The 24,306-nt window shown below is 66.3% G+C and overlaps 5 protein-coding genes across 6 annotated transcripts; 2 read left to right on the plus strand and 3 right to left on the minus strand.

Annotated features, from left to right (window-relative positions):
- Positions 1-397: 397 nt before the first annotated feature.
- Positions 398-4,059, plus strand: ANKRD34C (ankyrin repeat domain 34C). Of its 2 annotated transcripts, none has more exons than XM_051796665.1 (3): positions 398-510; positions 1,074-1,242; positions 1,357-4,059. In XM_051796665.1, exon 3 carries the CDS (start codon positions 1,405-1,407, stop codon positions 2,941-2,943), a length of 1,539 nt encoding a protein of 512 aa, XP_051652625.1. In that variant the 5' UTR covers positions 398-510; positions 1,074-1,242; positions 1,357-1,404; the 3' UTR covers positions 2,944-4,059. The 2 variants fall into 2 exon arrangements, with proteins under 2 accessions (XP_051652625.1, XP_051652624.1); XM_051796664.1 differs by having other exon boundaries at positions 482-510; positions 1,071-1,242.
- A 70-nt stretch (positions 4,060-4,129) lies between these two features.
- TMED3 (transmembrane p24 trafficking protein 3) lies at positions 4,130-7,013 on the plus strand. Its single transcript, XM_051796666.1, has 3 exons — positions 4,130-4,393; positions 5,045-5,293; positions 5,734-7,013. Exons 1-3 carry the CDS (start codon positions 4,229-4,231, stop codon positions 5,968-5,970), a joined length of 651 nt encoding a protein of 216 aa, XP_051652626.1. The 5' UTR covers positions 4,130-4,228; the 3' UTR covers positions 5,971-7,013.
- A 577-nt stretch (positions 7,014-7,590) lies between these two features.
- On the minus strand, positions 7,591-10,111 carry LOC127475116 (gonadotropin-releasing hormone II receptor-like). The gene is made up of 4 exons (XM_051796545.1): positions 9,951-10,111; positions 9,008-9,558; positions 8,397-8,601; positions 7,591-8,256 (listed from the first exon to the last, which is right to left on the minus strand). Exons 1-4 carry the CDS (start codon positions 10,009-10,011, stop codon positions 7,820-7,822), a joined length of 1,254 nt encoding a protein of 417 aa, XP_051652505.1. The 5' UTR covers positions 10,012-10,111; the 3' UTR covers positions 7,591-7,819.
- Positions 10,112-11,327: 1,216 nt separating this feature from the next.
- Positions 11,328-12,792, minus strand: LOC127475336 (mesoderm posterior protein 1-like). The gene is made up of 2 exons (XM_051797066.1): positions 11,779-12,792; positions 11,328-11,390 (listed from the first exon to the last, which is right to left on the minus strand). The coding sequence occupies exons 1-2, from the start codon at positions 12,790-12,792 to the stop codon at positions 11,328-11,330; spliced, it is 1,077 nt and encodes a 358-aa protein (XP_051653026.1).
- A 3,968-nt stretch (positions 12,793-16,760) lies between these two features.
- On the minus strand, positions 16,761-22,573 carry ANPEP (alanyl aminopeptidase, membrane). Its single transcript, XM_051796660.1, has 20 exons — positions 21,907-22,573; positions 21,539-21,684; positions 21,326-21,462; positions 21,119-21,245; positions 20,860-21,014; positions 20,663-20,776; positions 20,409-20,552; positions 20,267-20,332; positions 20,059-20,124; positions 19,725-19,897; positions 19,554-19,633; positions 19,255-19,388; positions 19,092-19,147; positions 18,828-18,975; positions 18,627-18,718; positions 18,373-18,483; positions 18,117-18,284; positions 17,868-18,008; positions 17,669-17,750; positions 16,761-17,126 (listed from the first exon to the last, which is right to left on the minus strand). Exons 1-20 carry the CDS (start codon positions 22,500-22,502, stop codon positions 16,974-16,976), a joined length of 2,889 nt encoding a protein of 962 aa, XP_051652620.1. The 5' UTR covers positions 22,503-22,573; the 3' UTR covers positions 16,761-16,973.
- Positions 22,574-24,306: the final 1,733 nt, after the last annotated feature.

A 24,306-nucleotide genomic window follows, 5' to 3' on the forward strand; every position in this document is an offset into this window, starting at 1 on the left:
TACTAACGCCAGAGGGGGCTCGGGGCGCTCCTAATCTCCCCCGGCTCCAAGTGGGGCCGGCTGTGGGCTCAGACCGGTTTGCCCACGGCGGGGTCCCACCATCTCCATCTGGAGATCCCCGAGGGCAGGTACACTCACATCCCACCCCCGCACACAGACACCCCCGCACGGGTGGGCGCGGACACTCCCCCCTCGCACTCCCGCACACGCTCCCCCGCACCCGGAGGCAGGGACACGGACCCCTCCAGCCCCCCGGCACGCGGACACCCCCGCCCCGCCGCTCCCCGCACCCACCCCCGGGCGGACGCGCCGCCCCCCGCGCCCTCCTCCTCGCGCAGCGCCGGGCAGCGGCACCGGGCAGCGGCACCGGCAACCGGGCACCGGCACCGAGCACCGACACCAGCCCCGGCAGGGGCACAGGGCAGCGGCACCGACACCGGGCGTCGACACCGGCAGCAGCCCCGGCACAGGGCGCAGGGCAGCGGCACCGGCACCGGCGCCGGGCAGCAGGTATCGGGCCGGGGGTGGGGGGCGCTCCCATCATCCCCACCAGCCGGGGGCGGCGGCGGGAGCGGGACCGGGATGGCCCCGGGGTGGAGGGGCGCCGGGAGGCACCGGCCTGGCGGGGGTGGGGAAGAACCGACGCCCGGGTCTCCCCGGGCTCGAGGGGTCCCCACGAGAAGGGGCCGTGGGGAGCTCTCGACGGGGCTGCACCGCCGGTGCTGCCCCGGTGCGAGCACTGACCGCAGGTCCAGGGGCTGCAGGACACCCACAGAGGGCACGGGGGCGTGGGGAAGGGCTGGGCGGCTTGTGCCCACCCCGGGGGGATTCTGGGGGCACCAGCTGCCCAGGGCTCCAGGAACGGCCTGAGGACTGGGACAGAGAGCAGAGGGAAGAAGGAGCAGGGAATGGGGAGCAGCAGGAGTGAGGAGTCGGGGGCAGCAGGAGTGGGGGCCATTGAGAGCAGGGGGCGGGGGCAGCAGGAGCAGGGGGCAGTGGGGGCAGTAGAAACCGGGTGCAGTAGAAACAGAGTAGAAAGCATGACTGTGGCTGCTTCTCCTTCCCTCCAGCAGAGGGGAAGCAGAGACCCCAGCTCCAGCCCAAGAAGCCATGTGGGATGCTCACACTGTCTCCAGTGGGCTTCATGCTGTGGCCCCCCAGACCTAGCAGGCCAGTGGAGACCATCAAGAACTCTCTGATCTCTTCAGGAAACCAGTGCACCTGGGCAGCTGCCTGCAGGAGGTGGGTGGATGTGGCTAGAGGGGCAGTGGGGTGCAGGGCAGTGCCCGGAGCATGGCATCCCGGGAAGGCGGGGATGAAGGAGCAGGGCTCACCTCTCCACACTTTCTCCTGCAGCCACCAGCCACTGCTGCCATCACCCAGCACCGAGCAGCAGCCAGTGCCATGGATGAGGTGACGGAGCTAGAGCTGGGGAGCAACTCCCTCCTGAAGGCCGTGTGGCTCGGCCGGCTCCGGCTGACCCGGCTGCTGCTGGAAGGGGGGGCTTACATCAACGAGAGCAACGAGAAGGGGGAGACCGCCCTGATGGTGGCCTGCATCACCACACACGTGGACCAGCAGAGCATCCACAAGGCCAAGATGGTGAAGTACTTGCTGGACAACAGAGCTGATCCCAACATCCAGGACAAGTCTGGGAAAACTGCCCTCATGCACGCCTGCATCCGTGGGGCTGGGGGGGAGGTGGTGTCCCTGCTGCTGGAGAACGGGGCAGACCCCAGCCTGGAGGACCGCTCAGGAGCCTCGGCGCTGGTCCACGCCATCAATGCTGAAGACAAGGCTGTGCTGCAGCACCTCCTGGATGCCTGCAGAGCCAAGGGGAAGGAAGTGATCATCATCACCATGGACATATCAGCCTCTGGCACTAAGACCACCAAGCAGTACCTGAATGTTCCCCCTGTGCTGGAGTTCAAAGAGAGAGCCCCCCCCGAGGTGGGCGCAGCACCCTCCCATGCCCACCTGAAAGCTCCCATCTCAGCACCTTCCCCTGAAGAGAAGGAGAGCAGCATTCTCACCCCACACGCTTCACACCCTGGAGACACCGGGGACACTGAGCCACCCTCCCCAGGCCAGAGAGCTGGTACTGCCCGGAAGGCCCATCTGCCACGGCTGAAGCGGCTGCGGTCGGAGCCGTGGGGTCTGGTGGCACCCTCAGTGCTGGCAGCCTCGGCACACCGTGATGACACGCACATCTGTGCTGATGAGGATGTCATCATGGGCATTGGAGACCTCTCGCTCTCCAAAAAGACCCCCCTCATTCGGAGCAGCAGCAGCAAGGGCAGGGACCCCGCTCTCTTTCCTATGGCGGACGAGCAGGCATTGGGGCCGCTGGCATGGAAAGCCACCCAGGAGAAGAGCCCGGCTGCCCACCCACGCCTTCACCACAGCAGCACAGTGCCGGAGGAGCCAGAGAGCACCGGCTCAGCCGCCGGCTCAGCCGCGGGGATGGACACTCTGCACTGGTGGAGGCCAGGCACGGAGCACAACGGAGACCCCCACCTCACCGAGATGGGGAAGGGGCCATCGGAGAGGAGGAAGCTGAGTGGGTCCCACCTGGCCTTGCTGGATGGCTCACGAGAGTCTCCCTCTGGCAGTGCGAGCACATCACCCAGCACTGTCCGGCGCCGACCACCTGGCTTGCTGGAGAGGAGAGGATCCGGGACCCTGCTGCTCGACCACATCTCCCACACGAGGCCGGGACATCTGCCCCCGCTGAATGTGAACCCCAACCCCCCGATCCCTGACATCGGCTGCAGCAAAGCTCCCTCCCCGCTGGCTGCTGGGCTGAAGCCCCTGGTGCCCCTCGCACCCAGCTCGCCCAGGCGGGGCGACCTGAGAGCCCGCAGGAAGCTCCTCCGCAGACACTCCATGCAGGCGGAGCAGATGCGGCACCTCTCCGATTTTGAGGAGGTCGTGGCCCAGTAGCTGTGTCACCATTTTCTTCCCAAAGCCACGCTGTCCCTGCAGAAACGGGACAGTCCCAGATGGAGTGGTCACCGGCTCCAGGGACACACCGGTGGCCGCGGGGGTCAGACCTGAGCCCAGAGGCTGAATCAGGAACGACCACCTGGGAGGCCAATCCCAGACCGTCCGAGATCGCCAGGCTCCGTGCCAAGGATCCGATCCTGCCTGCAGTTCCCTTATTCCTCACTAGTCACAATCCACTTTTCATCCATCCCGCTCGTTCTGACACCGAATTGCCCCCGGAGCCCCCCGCAGTGACCCTTGGGGCCGAGCGTTCATGAAGTGCCTTCCAGGAGGGAAGGGGCTCAGTGCTGCGGGGGCTGGAGAAGCGGGAACACTCCCCCCGGCAACGGACCGTGTCGGTGCCCTCTCGGAGCGGGAGAGGGAGACAATCCTCCACCTCCGAGATTCCCGAGAGCTTCGGAGCTCCGGCAGCTGAGCTCACCCGGCACCGCGGTTCTGGGCCAGGATGGGCTTGTCTCGTCTCTGAAGCGCCTGAGGTTCAGGGCGTTCATTCTCCACCACTCCGAATAGCTCTAAGCGCTGAATCCCCGGACAGGATTCAGGTCCCAGCCTGGCTGCATGGGAAGCCTCTGCCGGCGGGGTGGGAGTCGGGATGCCAAGTAACCGAGGATGGCACGGGCCTACCCAAGGGGTTCATCCACCGGGAAAGTCGCAGGCACCGCGACACAGCCGGGACCCCGCTCTGCTGCCCGCCCTGCGCGGGGAGCACTCCTCACCCCACGCCTCATCCCACGCTCCGTGCGCCGTGGGCCGGCCGTGGGCCGTGGCTGCCCACAGATTCCATTAATGCATTTATTTACAGGAGTCCGTGTGTGTAGTGGTGCAGGGGCAGGTGCCGGGGTGACGCTTTTTCACGATCGCTGCGTTAATAAAGCGCTCGCCGCTGGATGGACAGACTCGTGGTGCGGGGATCCGGCACCGGCCGGCCCGGGGGGTCCGGGGAGTGCCGAGGGGATCCCCGCGGGATTCCGGAGTGCCCGGCACAGAGACGCCGGGTGGTTCCCGGGGTGCCGGGGGTGCCTGGGGGGTTCCCGGGGTACCGGTGGGTGCCCGCCCCAGTGCCGGAGGTGCCGCCCCCGCCCCGCCCCGCCCCGCCCGCAGCGGAAGCGCCACGTCAGGGGGGCGGGTCCCGGTCCCGGTGGCGGTGCCGGTGCGTGTCGCGGTGCGTGTCGCGGTGCGTGTCGCGGTGCGTGTCGCGGTGCGTGTGGCGGTGCGTGTCGCGATGCCGGGCGCGGTGCGTGGCGCGGTGCGGGCACTGTGCCTGGCCGCGCTCCTGGGCGCTCTGGGGGCCGGCGGGACGGAACTGACGCTGGAGCTGCCCGACAGCGACCGGCGCTGCTTCCACCAGGAGCTGGAGAGCGGCATCAAGTTCACCCTCGACTACCAGGTACTGCCCTGACCGTGCCCTGCTGATACCCCCTTGCCGTGTACCTGCCCGTACCTGCTTGCAGCCCTGCATGCGCCCTGCCTGCAGCCCCTGCCCATGCCCCTGCCAGCACCTTCGTGCACATCCCTGCCTGCACCCCCCTTGTGCCCCATCCCAATGCCCCTGCCTTTGTCTTGTCGATGCCAATGCCTGTGCCTCCTTGCCCGTGCCCTCCTGCCCACGCCCCTGCCCATGTGTGTGCCTATTGCCCCTGCCTATGCCCCTGCCCATGCCCCTGCCCCGAGCCCTACAGAGCCTCATGCAGGGCTGCAGTTCCCCCCTCCTGCGTACCTCAGTTCCCCTCGTGCTGCACCAGGAGCTGTTCCCAGCCCCAGCCCTGTGACCAGCAGTGTCCACCTGGGAGCCAGGGCTGGGGTGTGCCCACAGCAGCCATGGGAGCCCCTGACCTTGGCCCTGGGGGCTGTCCCTGTATTCAGCCACGCTACCTGAGCTGCTGGCACTGTGGGGCACAGCTTCCCCAGGGCTCCCCTGGCCTGGCCCCATCCCATGGGCATGGTGCCCGCTGGCCTCTCAAACAGCTGTGGGGCCAGGCAGGGGCAGGGGGCCCTCGCCACGTCACTGGGCAGGTGCCTCCTCTGTCTCCCCACGCAGGTGATCAGTGGGGGACACTATGACGTAGACTGCTACGTGGAGGACCCCAACGGCAAGACCATCTACCAGGAGACCAAGAAGCAGTACGACAGCTTCCCACACCGCACCGAGGTCAAGGGTGTCTACACCTTCTGCTTCAGCAATGAGTTTTCCACCTTCTCCCACAAAATCGTCTACTTCGACTTCCAGGTGGGCGACGAGCCGCCCATCCTGCCCGACATGAACAACCGCGTCACTGCCCTGACACAGGTAGGTCCCGGGAGGGAGGGGGGGACAGAGAAAGGTCCTGCTGCAGCCCTCAGAGGGCCTCACAGAACGGCGGTTGGAGGCTCATCCCCCTTCCCCTCCACCAGATGCAGAAGTGCCAACCGCCAGCCAACAGCCCCACCACATCCTCTGCCCGGACAGGGGTGCTCTGCTGGGTCTGGGCTCCCCAGCTGCAGCACTCAGTGTCCATCCTGCAAGAGGGAATTGCATCAGCCATTCCATCCCTGGGTGTGAGCCCCTGGGCTGGGCACCCTGGTGCCCCGGCGGGGCTCTCGGCTCTGCCCAGGTGCAGAACCACTCTGGGTGGGGTCCAGCCGGGAACTGATGCCACAGGCACTGCTGTCCTGCTCTTGGGACTGTGTCCTGCTCCCTCAGTCGTTCCGTGTCAGGAGCAACGGGGCACCTTTGTCCTTGTCCCCCAGATGGAATCCGCCTGCGTCACCATCCATGAGATGCTGAACTCGGTGATTGACTCCCAGACCCATTACCGGCTGCGGGAGGCGCAGGACCGGAGCAGAGCCGAGGAGCTCAATGGCCGTGTCTCATACTGGTCGGTGGGGGAAACCCTCATCCTCTTCGTGGTCAGCATCGGACAGGTGATGCTGCTCAAGAGCTTCTTCACTGAGAAGAGACCCGGCAGCAGTGGGACCAGCACCTAGAGCCGATGTGTCTGTGCCCGAGCAGAGCGGGGAGCGGGATGGCAGCGGCCCTGGGGTTGTGCTTTCCCTCTGGCCTGTGCCGGAGGTGGGAGCAGGGGGTGACGTGACGCTGCTGAGCGGGGTGGACAGGGTGGACGTGGACACCCAAGTACAGGCACCCCCCCACATCGCCTCCCACTCGCCATGGCCCACCTCGCTGCCCTGTCCCCCTGCCTGGTCACCCTGTCCACACTCTCTGGCTCCTCTGAGAAGCGGGCAGGTGCCCTGGACCAGTATCAGCACCAACACTGGGGGACCCTCAGAGCCCGACATGACTGCAATGGCCACGAGCTGCCCCTTGGAGCCCTGCACGGCCAGTGAGGGGATGGGGCAGCTCTGGCCCACCTGGTGCCCACCCAGTGCCATCAGCCCGAGGAGAGCTGCCCGTGGGCTGGGGGTCTCTGTCTGCACCCTGATTGTCCCAGGGCACTCCCAGCAGCAGAGCTGCAGCAGCAGCAGCAGCATCCCATGAGGGCAGGTTTTTTGCTGGGTGGTCCTGTGGCTCTACTAGCCCCTCCCCTCGAAGCATTTCTCAGGCCAGCAGTGTTTGATTTGCCCCTACCAGGTGGTATTTTCATACTCACATGGGTCCACGCCTGAGAGTCAGCCCACCACGCACCCCCCCTGCAGATACGTGCCAGGGAAGCCCCATCCCTGCCCCAGCGTGCTTGGGACTGCAGCCCCCCATTCCCTGGAGCCCCACAAAATGGACACCCCCAGGAGAGCCCTGGGGTGAGCCCCCTGTGCAAGACCCCTGGTCTGTGCAAGACCCCTGGTGGCCTCAAGCCCTCAAGCAGGCGTGAGATCCCTTCCCAGAGCTTGAGCAACTCCACTGGCCTTTGCCACTTCCAAATAAATCCCTGCAAGCATGGCTGGCACCTCTGTTATTGGGCACCACTCCTGCCTGCCCTCCTGCCTGCCCCCTGTCTGCACCAGCCAAACCTACTCCTGGCATAGGAGAAGGAGCTAGAGAGATCCCTTGGCAGGAGCAGCCCCCCAAGCACTATCCCAGCATGAGGCCACCCTGTCAGTGGTTTGGAATCAGTGTCCCACTGGGCAGTGGGGACCGAGGGGCTGAGGGAGCCCAGTGACCCACTGCAACAGAGTGGGGACCCCCCAGGCAGAGCCCAGCTGTGGTCCCTTCCTCAAGGCCAGGGGGATGCCAGGGCAGTCTTCATGGTCTGTCCCTCACCCAGACATCGCTCCTGGTGCTGTGGGAAGGGCTCAGCTCAGGATGCAGGAAGGAGTAAGGGGCCCAGGCACCCACAGCCCCCTCCCACCCCTGCGGGCCCCAGGAGCTGTGCCACCTCCACTGTCAGCGCTGGCCTTGGGGCAGCTGCCACAGGCAGGAGCACCAGCCCTGTGTGCCTCCCAGTGGCCTTGGGCAGGAGCCAGGAGCTCCTGTTTGGAACAGAGCCAATGGCAGCAGTGCTCTGAGACTGCCACCAGCTCCGTGTCACTCACAAGGACCAGGCCCCCCACCCACGGGGACCGAGAGCCCTGCAGGGGTGAACAGGGAGGGCAGTCCCCAGGCCAGCCTGCGGGTGCCCTTGGATCTGCCCCTTCCTGGGGACCCTGGAGCCCCCCATGACATGAAGGACAAGAGGTGGCCATGGGACACTTTATTGCTGTGCAGAGCACAGAGAGGGGAGAGGGGATGGGGGGCACCCCTGCTAGCCTGGAGCCCACAGAGATGCTTTGGGATGCAGGAAGAGAGTGGCAGCGACCCCATCCCTGCTGGACCCGTGCTGGCCTGGCCGTCCTGCTGCTGGACCCCCCTGCCCTGAGCACCCCAGGAGTTGTGTTGGTCTCACAGGGAGCTGCTGTGGCAGGTGGCATCGCCGGCAGCCCCCCGGGACCCCCGTGCCCCCAGGACTCCCCGCTTGGGTGGCAGGGAGGAGGCTGAGCAGCGGAAGGAGCCGGTGGCTGGAGAGGGGGGCTGGGTTGGGGGGCTGCGCCCACAGGGGCAGCCCCAGCCTCCCCGGAGGGGGATGGTGAAGAGCCCGTAGGTGATGGGGTCCAGGCACGCATTGAAGAGGCCAAAGATGAAGAGGATGTGTGTGAGGGCAGACGAGACCCTTTTCTCCACAGCATGGGGACAGAACCAGTGCCAGAGCCCCAGCAGGTAGTAGGGTGTCCAGCAGAGGATGAAGGAGGAGACGATGACCAGGCTCATCCGCAGCATCCGCAGCCGGGCCCGTGGGATGTTGTTCCTGGAGCACCGCAGTGACGCGTCCCGTGAGGAGACTGGGGGGGCACAGCCTGTGAGGGGGAAATGTGGCTGGGACAGGGACCCCATGCCTGGGAGAGGGTGGGGATATCCCTACAGAGCCCCAACCAGTGCTTCCTCGGGCATGGGGCCGCATGCTGTGGTGCCCAGAACTCACAAAGGCCGGAGCCCATCCGGCGGGAGATCTCCAGCAGGATGCGGATGTAGCAGCAGACCATGATGAGCAGCGGCAGCAGGAAGAGGCAGACGAAGCCCACCATGTTGTAGAGGGTCTCGTGCCAGGGCTGGGGGAAGCTGCCACGTGTGGTGCACTGGGTGAAGTTGTGGGGGGGGCGCAGGGTGACTGTGCGGAACAGGAACAGCTGGAGATGAGAGAAGTGGGACGGGGATGATGGGGGTCTGCACGTCCCCAAGGAAGGGCATCAGAGGCCAAGGCTGGGACCCCAGAACCTGAGGGACAGACTCGGCCTGTGGGGTGGGACCCACCATCACCCTTGTGCTGGCTCTGCTCCCCACTGCTGGTGGTCCAGAGGGCACCCCAGGGAGTGGGCAGACCTGAGGGGTCACTGCCACAGCCCCTCTGTCGACACCCCTCCATCCCCATCGCAGAGAGCTCTCCAACCCCTCTCCATCCCCCTCCCACAGGCTCTCCAGCCCCTCTCAATCCCCACCCTGCAGGTCACACAGTGGAACCGAGGCACTGACCCTGGCTGGTGTCGCCAGACCCCCGGGAGGCAGCCCAGGGGCTGGGGACCCCGGGGTCGGTACCTGTGGCACCGCCAGCCCCGCGCTGAGGATCCAGGCGACGCGCAGCATGGCGCGGTTGCGGGCGCGGGCGCGGGCGATGGCCAGCGGGCGCAGGATGGCGGCCTGCCGGTCCAGGCTGATGACCACGGTGACGAAGGCGGAGGCGTACATGGCCAGCAGCCGCAGGTACATGAGCAGGCGGCAGGCCAGGTCGCCCGCCCGCCACTGCAGCGTGATGTTCCAGATGGCGTCCAGCGGCATCACCGCCACCGTCACCAGCAGGTCGGCAGCAGCCAGGTGCCGCAGCAGCAGGCGGATGTGGGGGCGCCGGCTGCCCCCCCGGCCCCCCGCCACCCGCAGCACGGCCAGGTTGCAGCCGGCAGAGAGGGCAAAGAGGGCGAAGGTGACCGCCACACGCACCTGGGCGGCGGGGGAGAAGGTGGGCAGGCGCAGGGGCTCCTCGCCGCTCTCGTCAGGGGGGCTCCAGGCACAGCCCCGCTCGGAGGGCACGATGCTGGGGGGCTCTGCGCTGGCATTTCCCACTGTGGCGTCTGGGTCTGCGTGGCCCCTTCCTGCCTCAACAGCAAAGGGGCAGTGGCAGCCCTGAGGTGGGAGCTCCAAGGCGACAGGCCACACTCAGCACTGGGGGTCCCGTCCCCCAGAGCCCCTGACGAAGGGCCACAGTGCCAGCACCACATTTCTGAGCCCAGCTCCATGTGCAATCCATAGCTGCTCACTGCATCCTGCTGCTCTTCCAGAGGCCCCCCACATCTCCAGAGTACAGGGGTCCCTGGCACCAAGCAGGGCAGAGGGAGGCAGCCGCAGCTGACCCCAACACACCACCCACCCTGGGCCATTCCTGCTGTCCCCCCATCCCCTGCCCAGAGTACAGTCCCACCCAGGATGAAGACCCCCCCCATGCTGACCCCTGGGGGACCCAGACATGCCGTTCCCCCCACCTCACCTTCATCTGGGGTGTCCCGTCCAGCATCCCCCAGCCAGGCCATGGCAGGGACGGTGCTCATGCGCTGCTGGGGCTCTGTGCCAAAGGCTCCCACATCTGCCCTGGGGCCTGAGGGAGAGCAGAGCAGGCACCAGAGCGGGTACTGGGGCAGGTACTGCCGAGCGCCGGCGCCCGCAGCTACTGCCGCAGGTGCCGTGAGGTGCCCTTGGCAGCTCGGAATGGTCCTTGACGAAGCCGCAGCTTGGAACAGCACGGTCCTTCCCCTGCCGCCCACGGTACACGGACGTGTAAGTGTGCACGGTGCTCACACACAGGGACAGAGAGGACGTGCCCCACATCTGTGGGAGGGAGACACCCAGCCCAAGGGGGACCCGCTCCAGACCCCAGTCTGAGGGGTGCTGCCGGTGCCCCCCAGGTCTGGCACTGCTGCTGCCAGGGCCGGGCATCGGGGTGCACAAGGGCTCCTCGTGTTGAGGTGCAGCATTTGGGGGTGGCCCAGATGCCCAGACACCCACAGGTCCCTCCTCCCAGCCCTGCCACTGCCAGCTGTGGCCATCCCCATGGCTGGAGTGCAGTGGGAGGGGATATGCAGCCTGGGAGAGGGTGGAGGGCCTGCTTTGCACCTCAAAGGCTTGCCCCTGCACCCTCCTCCCCTTGGCAGAGGCATTTAACTTCATTATCGAGTCCTTTCACACTCCGTGGGGCTCATTAATACCCCGTCCCCCACCCCAGACCCCGGCGTGGGAGGAGAGGCCCCCCCCCGACACATTAGCACCCAGCTGCCAGGTCCCACCACCCTCCTGCTAATGGGGACCCCAGACCTCGGGTAGCCATCAAGGGGCTGGGGACAGAGGGGCCCTGTTGCAGCCCCCCACATTCCCCCACACCAAGCTGGACCCCAAATCTCCCCATTTTACTCTGTGGGAGGGCTCCCACAGGCCAAGAACCACCAGGTGAGAGGGCTGGATCTAGAGGGTGTTGGGGACCCTCACCCCTCCCTGGCCAGGGGTCAGACCCCAGGGCAGGGTGGGTCTGCCTCGATACCCCCCCCAATTGCTCTCCCAGATGGTGCCTGGCTGCCCCACAGCCGCCAGCCCTGCAGCCCAACGAGGGCACCCTGGGTACACGGCATCCCTGGGCACACCAAACCCCATCCCATGCCCAGCTCCAGGGAACATCCACACGGACACACACGGGTAGGGCACAAAGATTTATTCACATCCAGCCGTGGCTGCCCAGTGTGTCCAGCACAGCTCCGGCTCCAGTGCGGGCAGCTCGTCCCCGCAGCTGTCCGAGAGGTCACACGTCCTCCAAGCTGCCAGTGTCTGGATGGGCATTGTGGGGCAGCAGGTGCTCCACCCTCAGGGTGCGTCCAGGTCAGTGTCGGGGCTGTGGTGGGAGCAGAGCCTCCAGTAGCGAGAGCAGGTCTGCAGAGAGGTCCTGGGGAGCAGATGGGGAGAGGGTGAACGGCTGGGCAGGGGTCCAGGCAGGGCTAGAGGTGTAGGGGTGACAGCCCACCCCCTGGAAGGCCTCCCTGCCAGGGACGAGTAGGACCACAACCTCTGGTCTGTCTCGACTGATGGGACCCCACAAGCGTAAGGGAGGGAGGCACCAGGAAGGATGGGGCAGGCTGGGGGCCCACTTAACCCACCACAGAGAGCAGGAGTCACCTCTCTGTTCCCTACTCCGGACAAGGCTGTTGTTACCCCAAAACCAGCTCCTGCACTGCCTCACACCAAGAAGAATCTAAGGCCACCCCAAGGGGTATCCATCTCTGCCACATACCAGCCCCATTCCCAGAGTCACCCCAACCCCTGCCAGCACATACCTGGGTGACTGTCCCTGCGCCCATGAACTCCGGCAGCACCAGCCCTGAGTCCAGGAGTGGATCACCAGGTAGATCTGGGGGGGCCCCAGCCCCTGCGCGGTGGGGAGGGGTCAGCCAGGGGGACTCGATGGAGGCAACAGCTCCGTGAAACTCCAGGGAGGTCTCCACTGCAGGGATGTAGGGGGGCGACCCCCAGGTATCCATCGCGATGTAAGAGACCCCGAGCACCTCTGGGGAAGTCCCTGTTGCTGGGGTGTAGGGAGGAGACCCCCAGGTCTCCATCCCTATGCTGGGACCCTCAAACACCTCTGGGAGGGTCCCCGTCATAGGGATATAGGGGGGTGACCCCCAGGTCTCTAATCCTGTATCCAGACCCCCAAACACCTCTGGGGGAGTCCCCACAGCAGAGCCAAATGGGGGCGACCCCCAGGGCTCCGTCCCCGTGCCGGGAGCCCCGTGCAGCTCCGGCGGGGGGCCTGCCATGGGAGGTGACCCCCAGCCCACAGTGCCCGGGGATGAAGCATCACGGGGGTCCGTGTCCTGGCAGCACCCCAGGCCTCGGGGGCAGAGGGGGCAGTGTCGGGGGGCCGGCGCCCCCCGACCAAGTCCCAGCAGGGTGGAGAGGTGGGCGATGTAGCGGGTGGCGAGGCGCAGGGTCTCGATCTTGGTGAGGGTCTGCCCGGCGGGCGCCAGCGCGGGCGGCAGGTAGTGCCGCAGCCTCAGCAGGGCCTGCGCCAGCCGCCGCATCCGCAGCTTCTCCCGCTCGCTGGCGCTCTGCCGCGGGGCCCCCGGCCCTCCGCCGCCCCGAGCCCCCTTCCTGCCCCGCGGGCGGGGGGCGGCGTGCCCACGGCAGGGTCCCCGGCCGGCGGCGGGGGACGCGAGGCCGCAGGAGTCGGGCGATGCTGCGGGCGAGCTACTGCTGTAGCCCAGGGTGTCCGGGGGTCCGCGGCAGCCCCAGTCCTGCAGTGGGGCCGTAGCGGGCAGCGTGTGGCCGGGCGCTGCGGAGTGGGCCATGGCGGGTGGCTCCGGGAGCTGTGTGCCGGTGGCTCCCGGCTGCCCCGGCTTTATGCCGGGCCGGAGGTGTGAAGTGGCACCTTCGTGGCTGCAGCACTTCAAAGGCCGGGGGGCTGGGGGGGCCAGGGGGCCGAGGGACGCGGTTGTGAAAGCGGGGTGACAAATTTCACCCCAGAGGTGTGAGGCTGCTCGGTGCTGCCCACCCTTGGCACCCAGCACCCCCGGCGCTGGGCTGGGGATGGGGCTGGGACCCACGCGGGTCCTGCAGTGTGGTTCTGCACGAGGGCCACAGCGGGGCTGCAGCAGGGTGTCAGTGGGTCTGCTGGGAGAGGCTGCAGTGGGGTGGCAGCAGGATCTGCAGTGGGGGTGCAGTGGGGTGTTCTGGGGCTCTGCTGTGGGGCTCTGCTGGGACTGCAATGGGGTTTGCAGTGGCTCTGCAGTGGGGTGTCCCTATGTCCCCCCACAGCATGACCCCAGCCGGGCATCCCTGCTGTCCCCGTGGCTTTGTGGGACTCCTCTGCACCCGCGTTGGGGGTCCTGGTCCTTCACGGCCCCCATGAGCCAGGACCCCGCGGGGCTGCCCCGTCCTGGCAGTGGCAGGGGAACCCCCACGGGCGGCGAGGGCCGAGGGCCGGGGTCGGGGCTGGGAGGGGCCCCCCCGCCGCGTTCCCAGGCCCCACAGGTGTCGCGGCCGGCGGGTGCGAAGGTTTCCCGGGAAACGGCCCCATCGAGGGACGGAAAATCCATCAGGGGGCGAGGGAACACCGGCACGGCACCGGACCCCAGAGCGGGTGTGCACTGCCTGACGGTACAGCTAGGGGCACAGGACCCCCAGACCCGATGTGCACAGCTCGGGGGTTCGGCGGGGGCAGGAGACACCCACCCCCCCAAACCGGGGGGACATGGCTGAGGAGTGCCCAGCGCTTCCCCAATGCGGTGTGAGACAGCCCGTGCCGACCCCATCCAACACCCGTCCCGGGGTGGAGGCGCAGCGGGGGTCCGGAGCAGCCTGACCCTGGAGCGTGGAAGGGGCTCTGGAGGAGCTCTGCACCCCACGGTGCAGCCTTGGCACGGCCCCTTCCCGCTACCCGGCCTCACTTTCCCCCGCGCCCCCCCGGCCCCCTCCTGGGTCTCATTAGCTGATGAGCTCCCAGATAATGAGTTCTGCACCCGCCGCAGCCGTTTCCCACCTCCCTGTTTGGACAAGTGCTGGAGCGCGGCTGGGCGGGGGCAGCGTCGGCCGCGGGGTCAGAGCCCCCGAGGGACACTCCGCAGCCCCTTGCCCCGTGGGGCAGGTGGGGTCTCCACATCTCTCCAGTCCGTATCAATGGAGAGGCGCACAGGGCTATTGGGGTAACTTGGCGAGGGCACCGGGACTGAGCTCGGCCAGTGCCCAGCTTGGACTGCACCTCCAGGGGCCTCCAGCCGCCCTGCTGAGGGATACCCGGCCCTTCTGGGACCCTCCCAGGACATGTCACTGCCCACCTGGGACCCGCCATCCCGGCTCCAACACCTCCCGGGTCAGACACTTGTGTGGCTCCGGGTGGCCATGCTTGTCCCTCCACCTGGGATGGAGACACCTGGCACTGACAGTGCCCAGGGCCGTGCCCGGCACAGGGGTCAGTGCTGCAAAGCACCGAGCAAACAGTCCCCTCCACCCAGCCCACCTGCACGGGGGGGGGTGGGCACTGCTCCCAGCACCCTCAAGAGCTTGGCACCCCCCACTAGCTCAGGGACCCCGACCTGGAGCAGCACAGGGACCCCCAGCTCCAAGCAGGGGGCACAGCCCTGTGGGTCCCCAGGCGCCTCAGCTTCTCTGGAGACGTCTGGGGCTGCATCCCATGGGACTGGGGAGACAGAAGCAGAATGGCAGAGCAGGGATGTCTCTGAGAAGCGAGCACCTCGGCCCCTCTGCCCAAACACCCTGCACTCCTCACACCCCCTGTCCCTTCGGGCCCTCCGTCTAAGTCAGAGCCCATCCAGTACCCCCGGACCCGGGACTGGGAGCTGGGCAGAGGGCAGGGAGCTGTGGGGACCCCGCTGGGTGCTAGGGCTGGTGGCTTGGGGTCCCGGCCCTGGAAGGTCAAGTCCCGGGTACCCGCTGTGGCCGGCGGGGTGACACGGTGCGGGTTACGCGGTGCAATGATGCGGTGCAGTGCGGTGCGGGGCTGGCGGCACGTTAGCATCTCTCACGGGCGTGTGAATGGGTCCACACACACTTCCCAGCGCCGGCAGCGCCAATTAAGGACCAAAGGAGTCAGATCTGACACTTCTGCAAATGGGCCCGGCATTCCCAGGCTCCCGCCGCAGCCCGCCCGGCGCGGGGGGTGGCGCGGGGGGTGGGGGGTTCGACACCTCCCTGTGGGCGCAGAGGCATCGCCCCTACCCCCGACCCAAATAAGGCCGGGGGTACGGGCAGTACCTGCCGCCCGCGCTGGCGCCCGCCGGGCAGACCCTCACCAAGATCGAGACCCTGCACCTCACCACCCACTACATCACCCACCTCTCCACCCTGCTGGGAATCAGCCGGGGGGCGCTGGCCCCCCGACACTGCCCCCTCTGCCCCCGGGGCCTGGGGTGCTGCCAGGACACGGACCCCCGTGATGCTTCATCCCCCAACATGGGGACGGAGCCCTGGGGGTCGCCCCCTTTGGCTCTGCTGCGGGGACTCCCCCAGAGGTGTTTGGGGGTCCGGATACAGAGTTAGAGACCTGGGGATTGTCACCCTACATCTCTGCTGCCTAGAGTTGCAGAGGACACTCAGCTCCATCACAGTGTCCTGGTCATCACTGCTGTGCAGCCTTGGAGCAGTGATCCCCCAGGAGCATCACCAGCAACATGCCACAGCCATGGAGACCAGGATGGCTTCCTCCTGCTGTTTGGAGCTTCACAGGACAGGACTGATGGACACGGGGCACCCCAGGACCCCTGCACCTGGCTCCCAGCTGCCTGCACACCACCAGGTACCCACAGCCCCTCCCCAGCCCAGCCGCTGCTACCACAGCCCCGGGTTGGGGTGGGGGACAGTCCTCATGGAGTGCGAGGCAGGGGGCACGGGGTATCCCACAGCCATGCACCTCACACAGCTCTTCCCACACAGCTCAGCAGCCCCTCGGCCCTGGACAGGCTCATTTCCCTAGCCCCCCCCACAGCCCTTCTCCTGCCCAACTGCACCCCAGCACAGCACAGATGACCCTGTACCCCAGGGCAGTGACCACACTGGGACGGAGGCATGGAAATGGGACAGTGGCTTGGCCATGGGTTGGTGGCACAGCCATGCCACGGAGCTGTGCGGGACAGGACAGACACCAAGGTCCTCATTAAAGCTGCCATACACCACTGCATCCCACCCGTTACTGCTGGACCCACTGCCTGCACCCCAGCATGGGCAGGGTTGGGGGCACCCCTCAGCCTGGTACCCCCCAGACACAGCCAGGTGCTCCCCTGGGCTGGGGGCTCAGTGTCCCCTCCCAGGCCACCCCCAGTCTGGATGTCTTCCAGGGCTGGAGCAGCAGAGGGACCCACCACCCAGGGTGTCTCCAGCCCCACTGAGCTCCCAGCTCCCCAGGGGTCCTGTCCCTTCCCTGTGCCCAAAGACAGCTCCGACCCTTTGGGGTCCAGGGTAGCCCACAGGGGATAGTCCCTCCTGACTGTCACAGCCACCCCGCTGCTCCCTGCCCCGACCCCACAGCACCTGCCCAGAGCAGGGGACAGGCAGAGGGGTCCCGGCGCCAGCCGGGGGGAGTGGGCATGCAGCCCCCCGAGCGGGGCCCAGCAGGAGAGCTCACACACAACCGTCAGACGGGGGGCCCAGGGGCTGGCGTCAGTGAAGCCCCCAGAGCCACTTAGCACCAGGCTCCTAATGGCCCGGGGGGCTTATGGCCCCGTGTCTGCCGCAGGGTCCCTGGCACTTCCTGCCCAGCCCCTCGAAGTCCCTGCAGCGCAGCCCCCCAGCACCCAGTCCAGGAAACTGGACAAGCCTTTTATTTACACACTCCCATGGCTGCACCAGCACAACATCCCTCCCACCCTGAGTCCCCCATGACCCTGCTGCACATTAACCAGGTGTCAGGCCCCCCACTGGCAGTGGGGGACTGGGGCGCAGGGGGCTCAGGGCCATGATGAACGGAGGTGGGAGTGGGTGAGGGTCTGTCCGGGTGGCAGGGGGAGGGCAGGCACCGTTATCTGATCTCGCCCTCGAACCAGTTCAGCACTGTCTCCCGGTTCTCCTTCACCCAGTCGATGTTGGTGCGGGTCCGTTCCAGCGCCTGCTCCAGCGCCCGCGTCCCCGACCCGAACCCGATGTCCTGGTTGTCTTCCTTGAACTGCTCCAGCTGCCAGGCAGAGACGGGGCTGGAGCAGGGTGGGGGCAGGCCTGGCAGCCCCTGGCAGACCCTGGCAGCCCCTGGCAGCCCCCAGCACCACCCCAACACCACCCCACCAGGAGTACCCCAATAGCCCCTGACAACCCCTGTGAGTACCCCAGCACCACCCCAGCAGCTCTCAGCAGCTCCCTGGTAGAACCCCAACAGCCCCTAGGAGCAGCCTGACAGCACCCAGCACCACCCCAGGAGCCCCCAACATTACTCAACATCATCCTGAGAGCCCCAGTAGCATCCTGACAGCCCTTGGGAGGCCCCCAGCACCACCTCAGCAGCCTCCAGGAGCACTCCACCAGCCTCCAGCACCCAACAGCCTCCAGGAGCACTTCAAAATCCCTTGGGAGCCCCCAGCACCACCCCAGCAGCCTTCCAGCAGCCCCATGGTGGGGACAGAAGCTGCCTGCAGCCCTGGGCACATGAGGGGCAGGAATCCCCCTCTCTGCTGGGGCTGGGGTCCCCATGCCCAGGGTCCCCCCATCAGGGTCCAGCCTCACCTGTTGCAGCTCAAACTCGGAGGAAAAACGCCGGGTCACAGATAAAATCAGGCGGGAGAAGGAGAAGGAGCCACCCCCATACCTGGGAAAGCAGAGGGGTGCTGAGTTGGGGGTCCCGCTGAGCCACAGCGGAGGGGACAAAGGAAGGAACAGTGGGTGTGGGCAGACAGGGATGCCCCCAGCCCCCTGCAGTTCTCACTGGCTGAAGAGAGTCCTCCAGTTGCCACGGATGAAGTCCCAGGCCAGGGGCTGCCCTACCACGTTGCTGGCAATGCTGTTGATGGTGGAGGTGGCATCCTGCTTCCTGATCTTTGTGGGGTCAACGGTGTACTCCAAGTACCTGGGAGGACACAACGCTGGGTGAGGGGCTGGCAGGGGCAGCAGGCATGATGTGGGGTGAGGGGCTGGTGGGGGCACCCCCATGATGTCCAGTGGACCCTGCACCCACCGGTTGAGGATCCAGGAGTGGGGGCTGCAGGCGAGGGCTGTGCGGAGCTTGTCAGCCTCGGACACGACGACGGCCTCCTTGAACCTTGCCCAGAGGAAATCCCACGCGTCCTCCCCGCCCGTGGCCACCATGCTGCAGTAGATGGCCGAGCGCAGGTTCGGGGGAACTCTGTTGGAGTAAGAGCCGTCAGTGCCAGGGCCCCCTGCCGAGCCCAGCCCAGCCACACACACAGTGCCGGGGCTCCCTGGGCACTCACGGGTTGTTGCTGATGTTTTGCTGCCACTGGCTCAAGTACTGGGTGGCCAACTCCTGGCACTCGGTGATGCCGTACGTACAGGCGGTGCTGATGGCATTGATCTCATTGTACCTGGGGAGAGAGGGGCCATGAGGCTGGAGTCCAGCATGGGGCACCCACTGGCCGGCACAGCTGCGGGCGGGGCCGTGCCCTCTCCCCAGTGTAGTCGGGGAGACTCTGGGGATCCAGCCCAGCCCCGGGGCCACAGCACTCACTGGTCCATCAGGTCACTGGGGATTGTGGTCCAGTTGCTGGTGATGGTCTTGAAGTGGTTGAAGAGAGGAGTCACCTGCTTCTGCATGTATTTCTAGGGGGCAGGAGCAGGTCAGCACCCGGTGGCACTGGCAGCAGCCCCCACTCCCCTGCAGGGGCAGCCCTGGCCCCTCACCCCTAGCATGTGGGGTGGCACCGCTCACCGTCATGGCCCCAAAGACCTCGCTGCGGTCGAACATCAGCTGGAAGTACTGGAGGTTGCTGAGCGCTGCCTGCCAGGGCATGTACTCTGTCTCCTGGCTCAGGAACCGTGTCGTGCTCAGGGCCAAGGTCACGTTGACGTACTTGGCTCTGTCGGGGTGAGGGCAGCGTCAGCTCCCCGGCCCCACCACCACTGCCCACCTCAGGGTGCCCACCCCACCTGGCCCCTCGCCCTTGTGGCACTCAGAGCACCCAGCAGAGCTCACCTGGCCAGGTTAAAGGCGTCATCAATGATCTGGGCACGGTTGATCACAGGGAAGACCTGGAAGAGGACAAAGGCAGCATCTCAGGGCAGCCCGGAGCGGGGTGCGGGGTGCATGGGGGATGTGGGGTGGGGTCCCACGCTGCAGCCCCGACCACCCTGCATACCGTGTGGTCAGTGCTGAGCTGGTTGAGGAGCTGGTCCCAGTTCTCCTGGTTGTAGTTGACACGGAAGTATCCACTGACATTGAGGTTCAGCAGGAGCCAGTTGGGACTGTCAACCTTGAACGTGTTGTTGGTGTCTGGAAGGGGACAGCAGGCTCTGCTGGAACTGACCCCACCCGCTGGGGGGGAAAGCTCAGCCCCCACCACCCAGGTGGTTGAGGTACCCCCCAAGGGACCCCAAACTGTGCCAGAGCAGGGAAATTGGCAGCAAAACCACCATTCACAGCCAGGACACACCGTACCTGTGGCTTTGGTCAGCCAGTACCTGTCATTCACAGTGCCACTACGTGTCATCCAGGTGATGGGGACGATCCAGGTGTAGCTGTGCCAGGGACAGAAAGGTGATGGGACTGGCCCATACCCCATGACCCCCCCGTCCCAGCTCCCCTGCTGCTGGACCCTGTTCCACTCACTTGAAGACGGAGGGTCTGTCCACCTGGGAATTGGGGTCCAGCAGGAAGTGGGTCTGGCTGATGGTGCCGTCCAGGGTGTTGGCAGTTACCACAGGGAAGCCCATCTGCAGCGTCCAGCGGTCCATGATGTTGCTGATGGTGTCAGGCAGTGGGACCCTGTTGTTCTCCACAGCCTGAGGGGACGGCAACACTGCTGGTCACCAGGGCCAGGGGCACAGGGCCACAGGGCTCAGCCAGCGCTGCACCCCTCACCCAGCACAGGGGACCCTGTCCCACCAGGCAGCCCCCCAGAGCTTGGTCTGGGGGAGCAGCTGGAACACCAGCCCCCTCCTACCTCTTGCAGATGGACCCAGAGGTCAGTGTAGACGGTGTTGTTGTAGGCGAAGGTGTGGAGGTAGGACTGTGGGAAAGCACCAGGAGAGATGGGTGGGCAGGGGCAGGTCTGGGGTGTGGGACACCCCCAGAGTACCCAGGGAGGCCCCTACCATGGGATGCCCACCCTGCACTGGGCTTGCTGCCCCCTGGCACCAGCAGTGTCTCACCTGCAGCCCCTCCTTGAAGACGTCCTCGGTGAGGAAGTCCGAGAGCATACGCAACACTGACGCTCCCTGCAGGGACGGCTGGTCAGAGACCCCAGGGACACCCCGCAGCCCACCCCCCACCCCAGGGTGCCTCCGTTCCCACCTTGCTGTAGGCAATGCTGTCAAAGACCTCGCTGATCTGGGCCGGGGTGTTGATCTCATCCTCCTGGGAGGAGAGCGGGTGGGAGGTGGCCAGGGCGTCTGTCGCCATCACCTCATGCACCTCATTCAGCACCATCAGGTCTTTCTGCAGGGGAGTGACCCGCCTCAGCCCTGCGTGCACCCCCATGCACCAGGGCAGCCCCCGAGGTGCCTGCTCCCCCTGCCCACGCCCTGCCCGCTGTCCCCAGCACTCACGATGCTCCAGGAGCGTTCGGCCCAGTCAGCGCCCAGGTACTCCACGTACGAGGCGAAGCCCTCGTTCAGCCACAGGTCGTTCCACCACTGCAGCGTCACCAGGTTCCCAAACCACTGTGGGGGGCACAACACCCCATCAGCCACCAGCCATCAGCCCTGGGGGTGGGGAGGGGGTGGGCAGGGGTCACAGTGGGTACCTGGTGTGCCAGCTCGTGGGCGATGACGGTCACCACACGCTCCTTGTTGCTGATGGAGGAGTACCTGTCGTCGAAGAGCAGCGAGTTCTCCCGGTAGGTCACCAGCCCCCAGTTCTCCATTGCGCCTGCATTGAAGTCGGGGAGGCCGACCTGGTCTGGGGACAAAGGGGTCCCATCACTGCCTCGCTGACGAGGTGCCATCTGCCACCCCCGCCGCAGGCACCTCGACCCAGTGCCCCAGATGCCCCGCAGGACCCACCAGACTTTGGGAGCGGGTACGGCGTGTTGTAATGTCCTTCAAAGAAGTTGAGGATGCGGCCGGTGACGTTGAGCGCATAGTTGCCCTGGCCCTCGTCAATGGCTTCGGGGCGGCCCCAGATGCTAATCTGGAGAAGAGAGATGCAGGGCTCAGCAGCAGCCTGGGCTCAGCCCAGGTGGGAAGGGGGTGCCCCACACCCCAGCCTACCGTTACATTCCCCGATGTGGTCGTCACGTAGCTGAACTGGCTGACAATGAAGGCCAGCAGGTATGTGGACATCCTGGGAGTGGTTTCAAACTCTGTGACATTCCAGCTCTGCTCGCCCATCATCTCCTGCCGGCTGCCTGCAGGAAGCAGAGGGTCACCCTGCAGCCCTGCCAGGCCCCCAGCCCCCCTCCGGGATCCCACCACCCCACTCACTCTTGACGGGCATGTTGGAAATGGCCGTGTAGTTGGAGGGGTGGATCAGTGTCACTGTGAAGTTGGCTTTCATGGCTGGCTCATCGAAGCAGGGGAAGGCTTTGCGCGCGTCGGTCGCCTGCATCTGTGTGGTGGCCACCACATGCCTGCAAGCCAACCCTGTCAGTCCCAGGGGGCCCTGCAGAAGCTACACCCCCCAGTTCCCCTGCTCCCATCCCTGCTGGGGCAGCATGGGGATGAGAGGAGCCCCAAAGCCAGCCCGTGCCCTCCCACCCTGTGTCCCCCCACCCTGTGCCCCCCATTCCCCTTCCCACTGCCACCCCGGGCCAGCCCTGTGCCCTTCACGCTGTCCCCTGCCCTCCACCTACTTGGTGCCCGACTCGTCAGTGTACTCGCTGCGGTAGAAGCCAGCCAGGTCGTCGGCCAGCTCCCCAGTGAAGCTGCTGGACAGCCGGTACCTCTGGCCCTGCTGCAGGGGAGCAGTGAGCTCCACCACCAGGTACTGGGTGAGGGTCTCCAACCAGGTGCGGGAGATGGAGGGGGCTGTGCCGCCGCCCTCCGCCTGCAGCATGGCGTGGAAGGAGCCCTGCATGGTGTAGTTCAGCTTGTTGCTGTGGATGAGGATGAGGTTGGTGGCTTCCACACAGACAAAGACCACACTGCTGTTGCCCTTGAAGATGTACATGTTGTTGGCATCGGGCGTCAGGAAGGGCTGCAGGGACACCTCATAGATCTCTGGCTTCAGCGTGGCTGGCAGCCTCCACCGGTTCCAGGGGTTGTTGGGGGCAGCAGTGGTGGTGGTGGTGCCAGGGCCGGCCGTGCTGGTGGTGTCTGGATGCGACGTCCCCTTGTTCTTCTCCTGGGCATACACCACCGAGAGCGCGATGATGGTGGCCACGGCCCCCAGGCCCAGCACGATGGCCACAATGCCCACACTCTTGCTGATGAAGAAGCCGGCTGCCATGGTGGGCAGTGGGAGCAGAGCTGGTGGAGGCAACACTGGCACGGGTGCGGCTTTTAGCCTCTTGCTCCCACAAGGTTTATTAGTCCAAGTTAATGGGTGAAGGATTAAATGGCCACGGAGCTCAGGGCGGCGGCAGCCCCTGGCATGATCTTTCCACCTGCCCACCCCCCGGCCTGGCAGGAGCACCAACACCCAGCACCGCTGCAAGCAGGAGCAGAGCCAGCGGAGGGGGGTCACACCGTAAGAGTGAGCTGCAGGCCAGGACCCTCAGGGTGCCCCCCTAGCACTTGCCTGGCTCTGCAATAGGAGCACAGAGAGGGTGGTCACAGCCCGTGGCCACATCCCCACCGTGATGCAGGGCACAGTGGGTGTCACCATCAGTCGAGCCCAGACACGGGCTCAGTGTCACCCCGTTTGCTCTCGAGTGACAGGGTGCAAACTGCTGTTGGGGAGTCCCAGATGACCCCCTACCAGCAAGGGGCACAGCTGACAGGCTGCCCCCCCACCAGAGAAAGTGGGGGGCGTGGGGGTCAGCGCAGAGGTCTGGCAGCACACAGGGAGCCCGGGAGGAGCCCACCCTGCCCACAGCCCTCTCAAAGTCCAGGGTCATGAATCTGGTGGCACTGGGGTCAAATTCCATCCTGGTGAGCCCAGCCCCAGTGGGCACGTGCAAGGTCCCCACTCAGGGCAGGGTGGGGAGGTGACACATCCTGTCACACAGTGGGAACAGCAACTCCTGTTCCCAAGATCCAGGCGATAGGGAGACATGGGCAGGTGCTGCCAGGAGCCACAGCTGAGGCAAAGGGCAAACTGGGACAAGGCAAGGGGTGTCCTCAGGGAGCCCTGCCCTGTCCCTGACAGCACCCAGCCGCATCCATGGGGATCACTGTGCCTGGCACAAATCACTCTAGATGCTGCATCATCCCTGGCATCCCCTGGTTGGCACAGCCAGGCCATCCCCTGGCCCAGTGGCCACCGCTGGTTTGCTCAACCCGATCCCTGCCCTGGCTTTGGTCAAAGGCTACAGATTTGGGGACAGGCCCCCAGGACCAGGGGCTACAGCTGGCTGGGAGTGTGCCAGGTACCCTGCACACCCTCCATCCTGCACTGATGGGCACGATGGCCCTCCCCACAGCCCCTCAGGCATGGCACTCAGGCACCCAGCTCCGCTCACCCCAACGCTGATCCCTGTTAACTACAGCCAGACCCCTCCTCAGGCTTCTGCACTGCCCCACGGCATCCACACCCACTCCCCCACTGCCTACAGGATCCTACCCCCCCAGAAGCCCCCTCCATGGAGTCCACAGCAGCACACACACGTGTCCCATGTCCCATACATGGCACAGATGTTGGGCATCACCCACACGGGCACATGGGTCCCTTGAGATTTGGCCCCACATGCCCCAAAGCCTGACACCCCCCAGAGTCCCCCACACCTTCATGCACCCCCGCAGACCCCCCAACCTTCCCCATTGAATACGGGCTCCATAACCTCCATATATGTGAATCCCACTGCTCACCCCACACCCCACAGCCCCCGCCGGCCCCTATGCACCTCCACAGCCCCTTCCCTGACTCGGCCCGCTCCAACCCAACCCCCGGACCCTCGGCTCGGGGTCTGTCCCCACCCCCTTCCCGCGGCAGAACCCGCACTCACCTTCCCGCGCTCAGCCGTGGGCAGCGAGGAGCAACGGGGTCCTGCCTGCCCTGCCCCGCTTCCTGCACCCTGCCTGCACCCCTCCGGTCCCCCTGCCTGCACACGGCTCTGTCCGTCTCAGCTCCGTGCTTTCAGCTCCGGGAGGAG

This window comes from Manacus candei, unplaced genomic scaffold (genome assembly GCF_025592945.1).
Source record: "Manacus candei isolate 608988 ecotype Guabito, Panama unplaced genomic scaffold, ASM2559294v1 h1tg000046l, whole genome shotgun sequence".
Taxonomy (NCBI): domain Eukaryota; kingdom Metazoa; phylum Chordata; class Aves; order Passeriformes; family Pipridae; genus Manacus; species Manacus candei.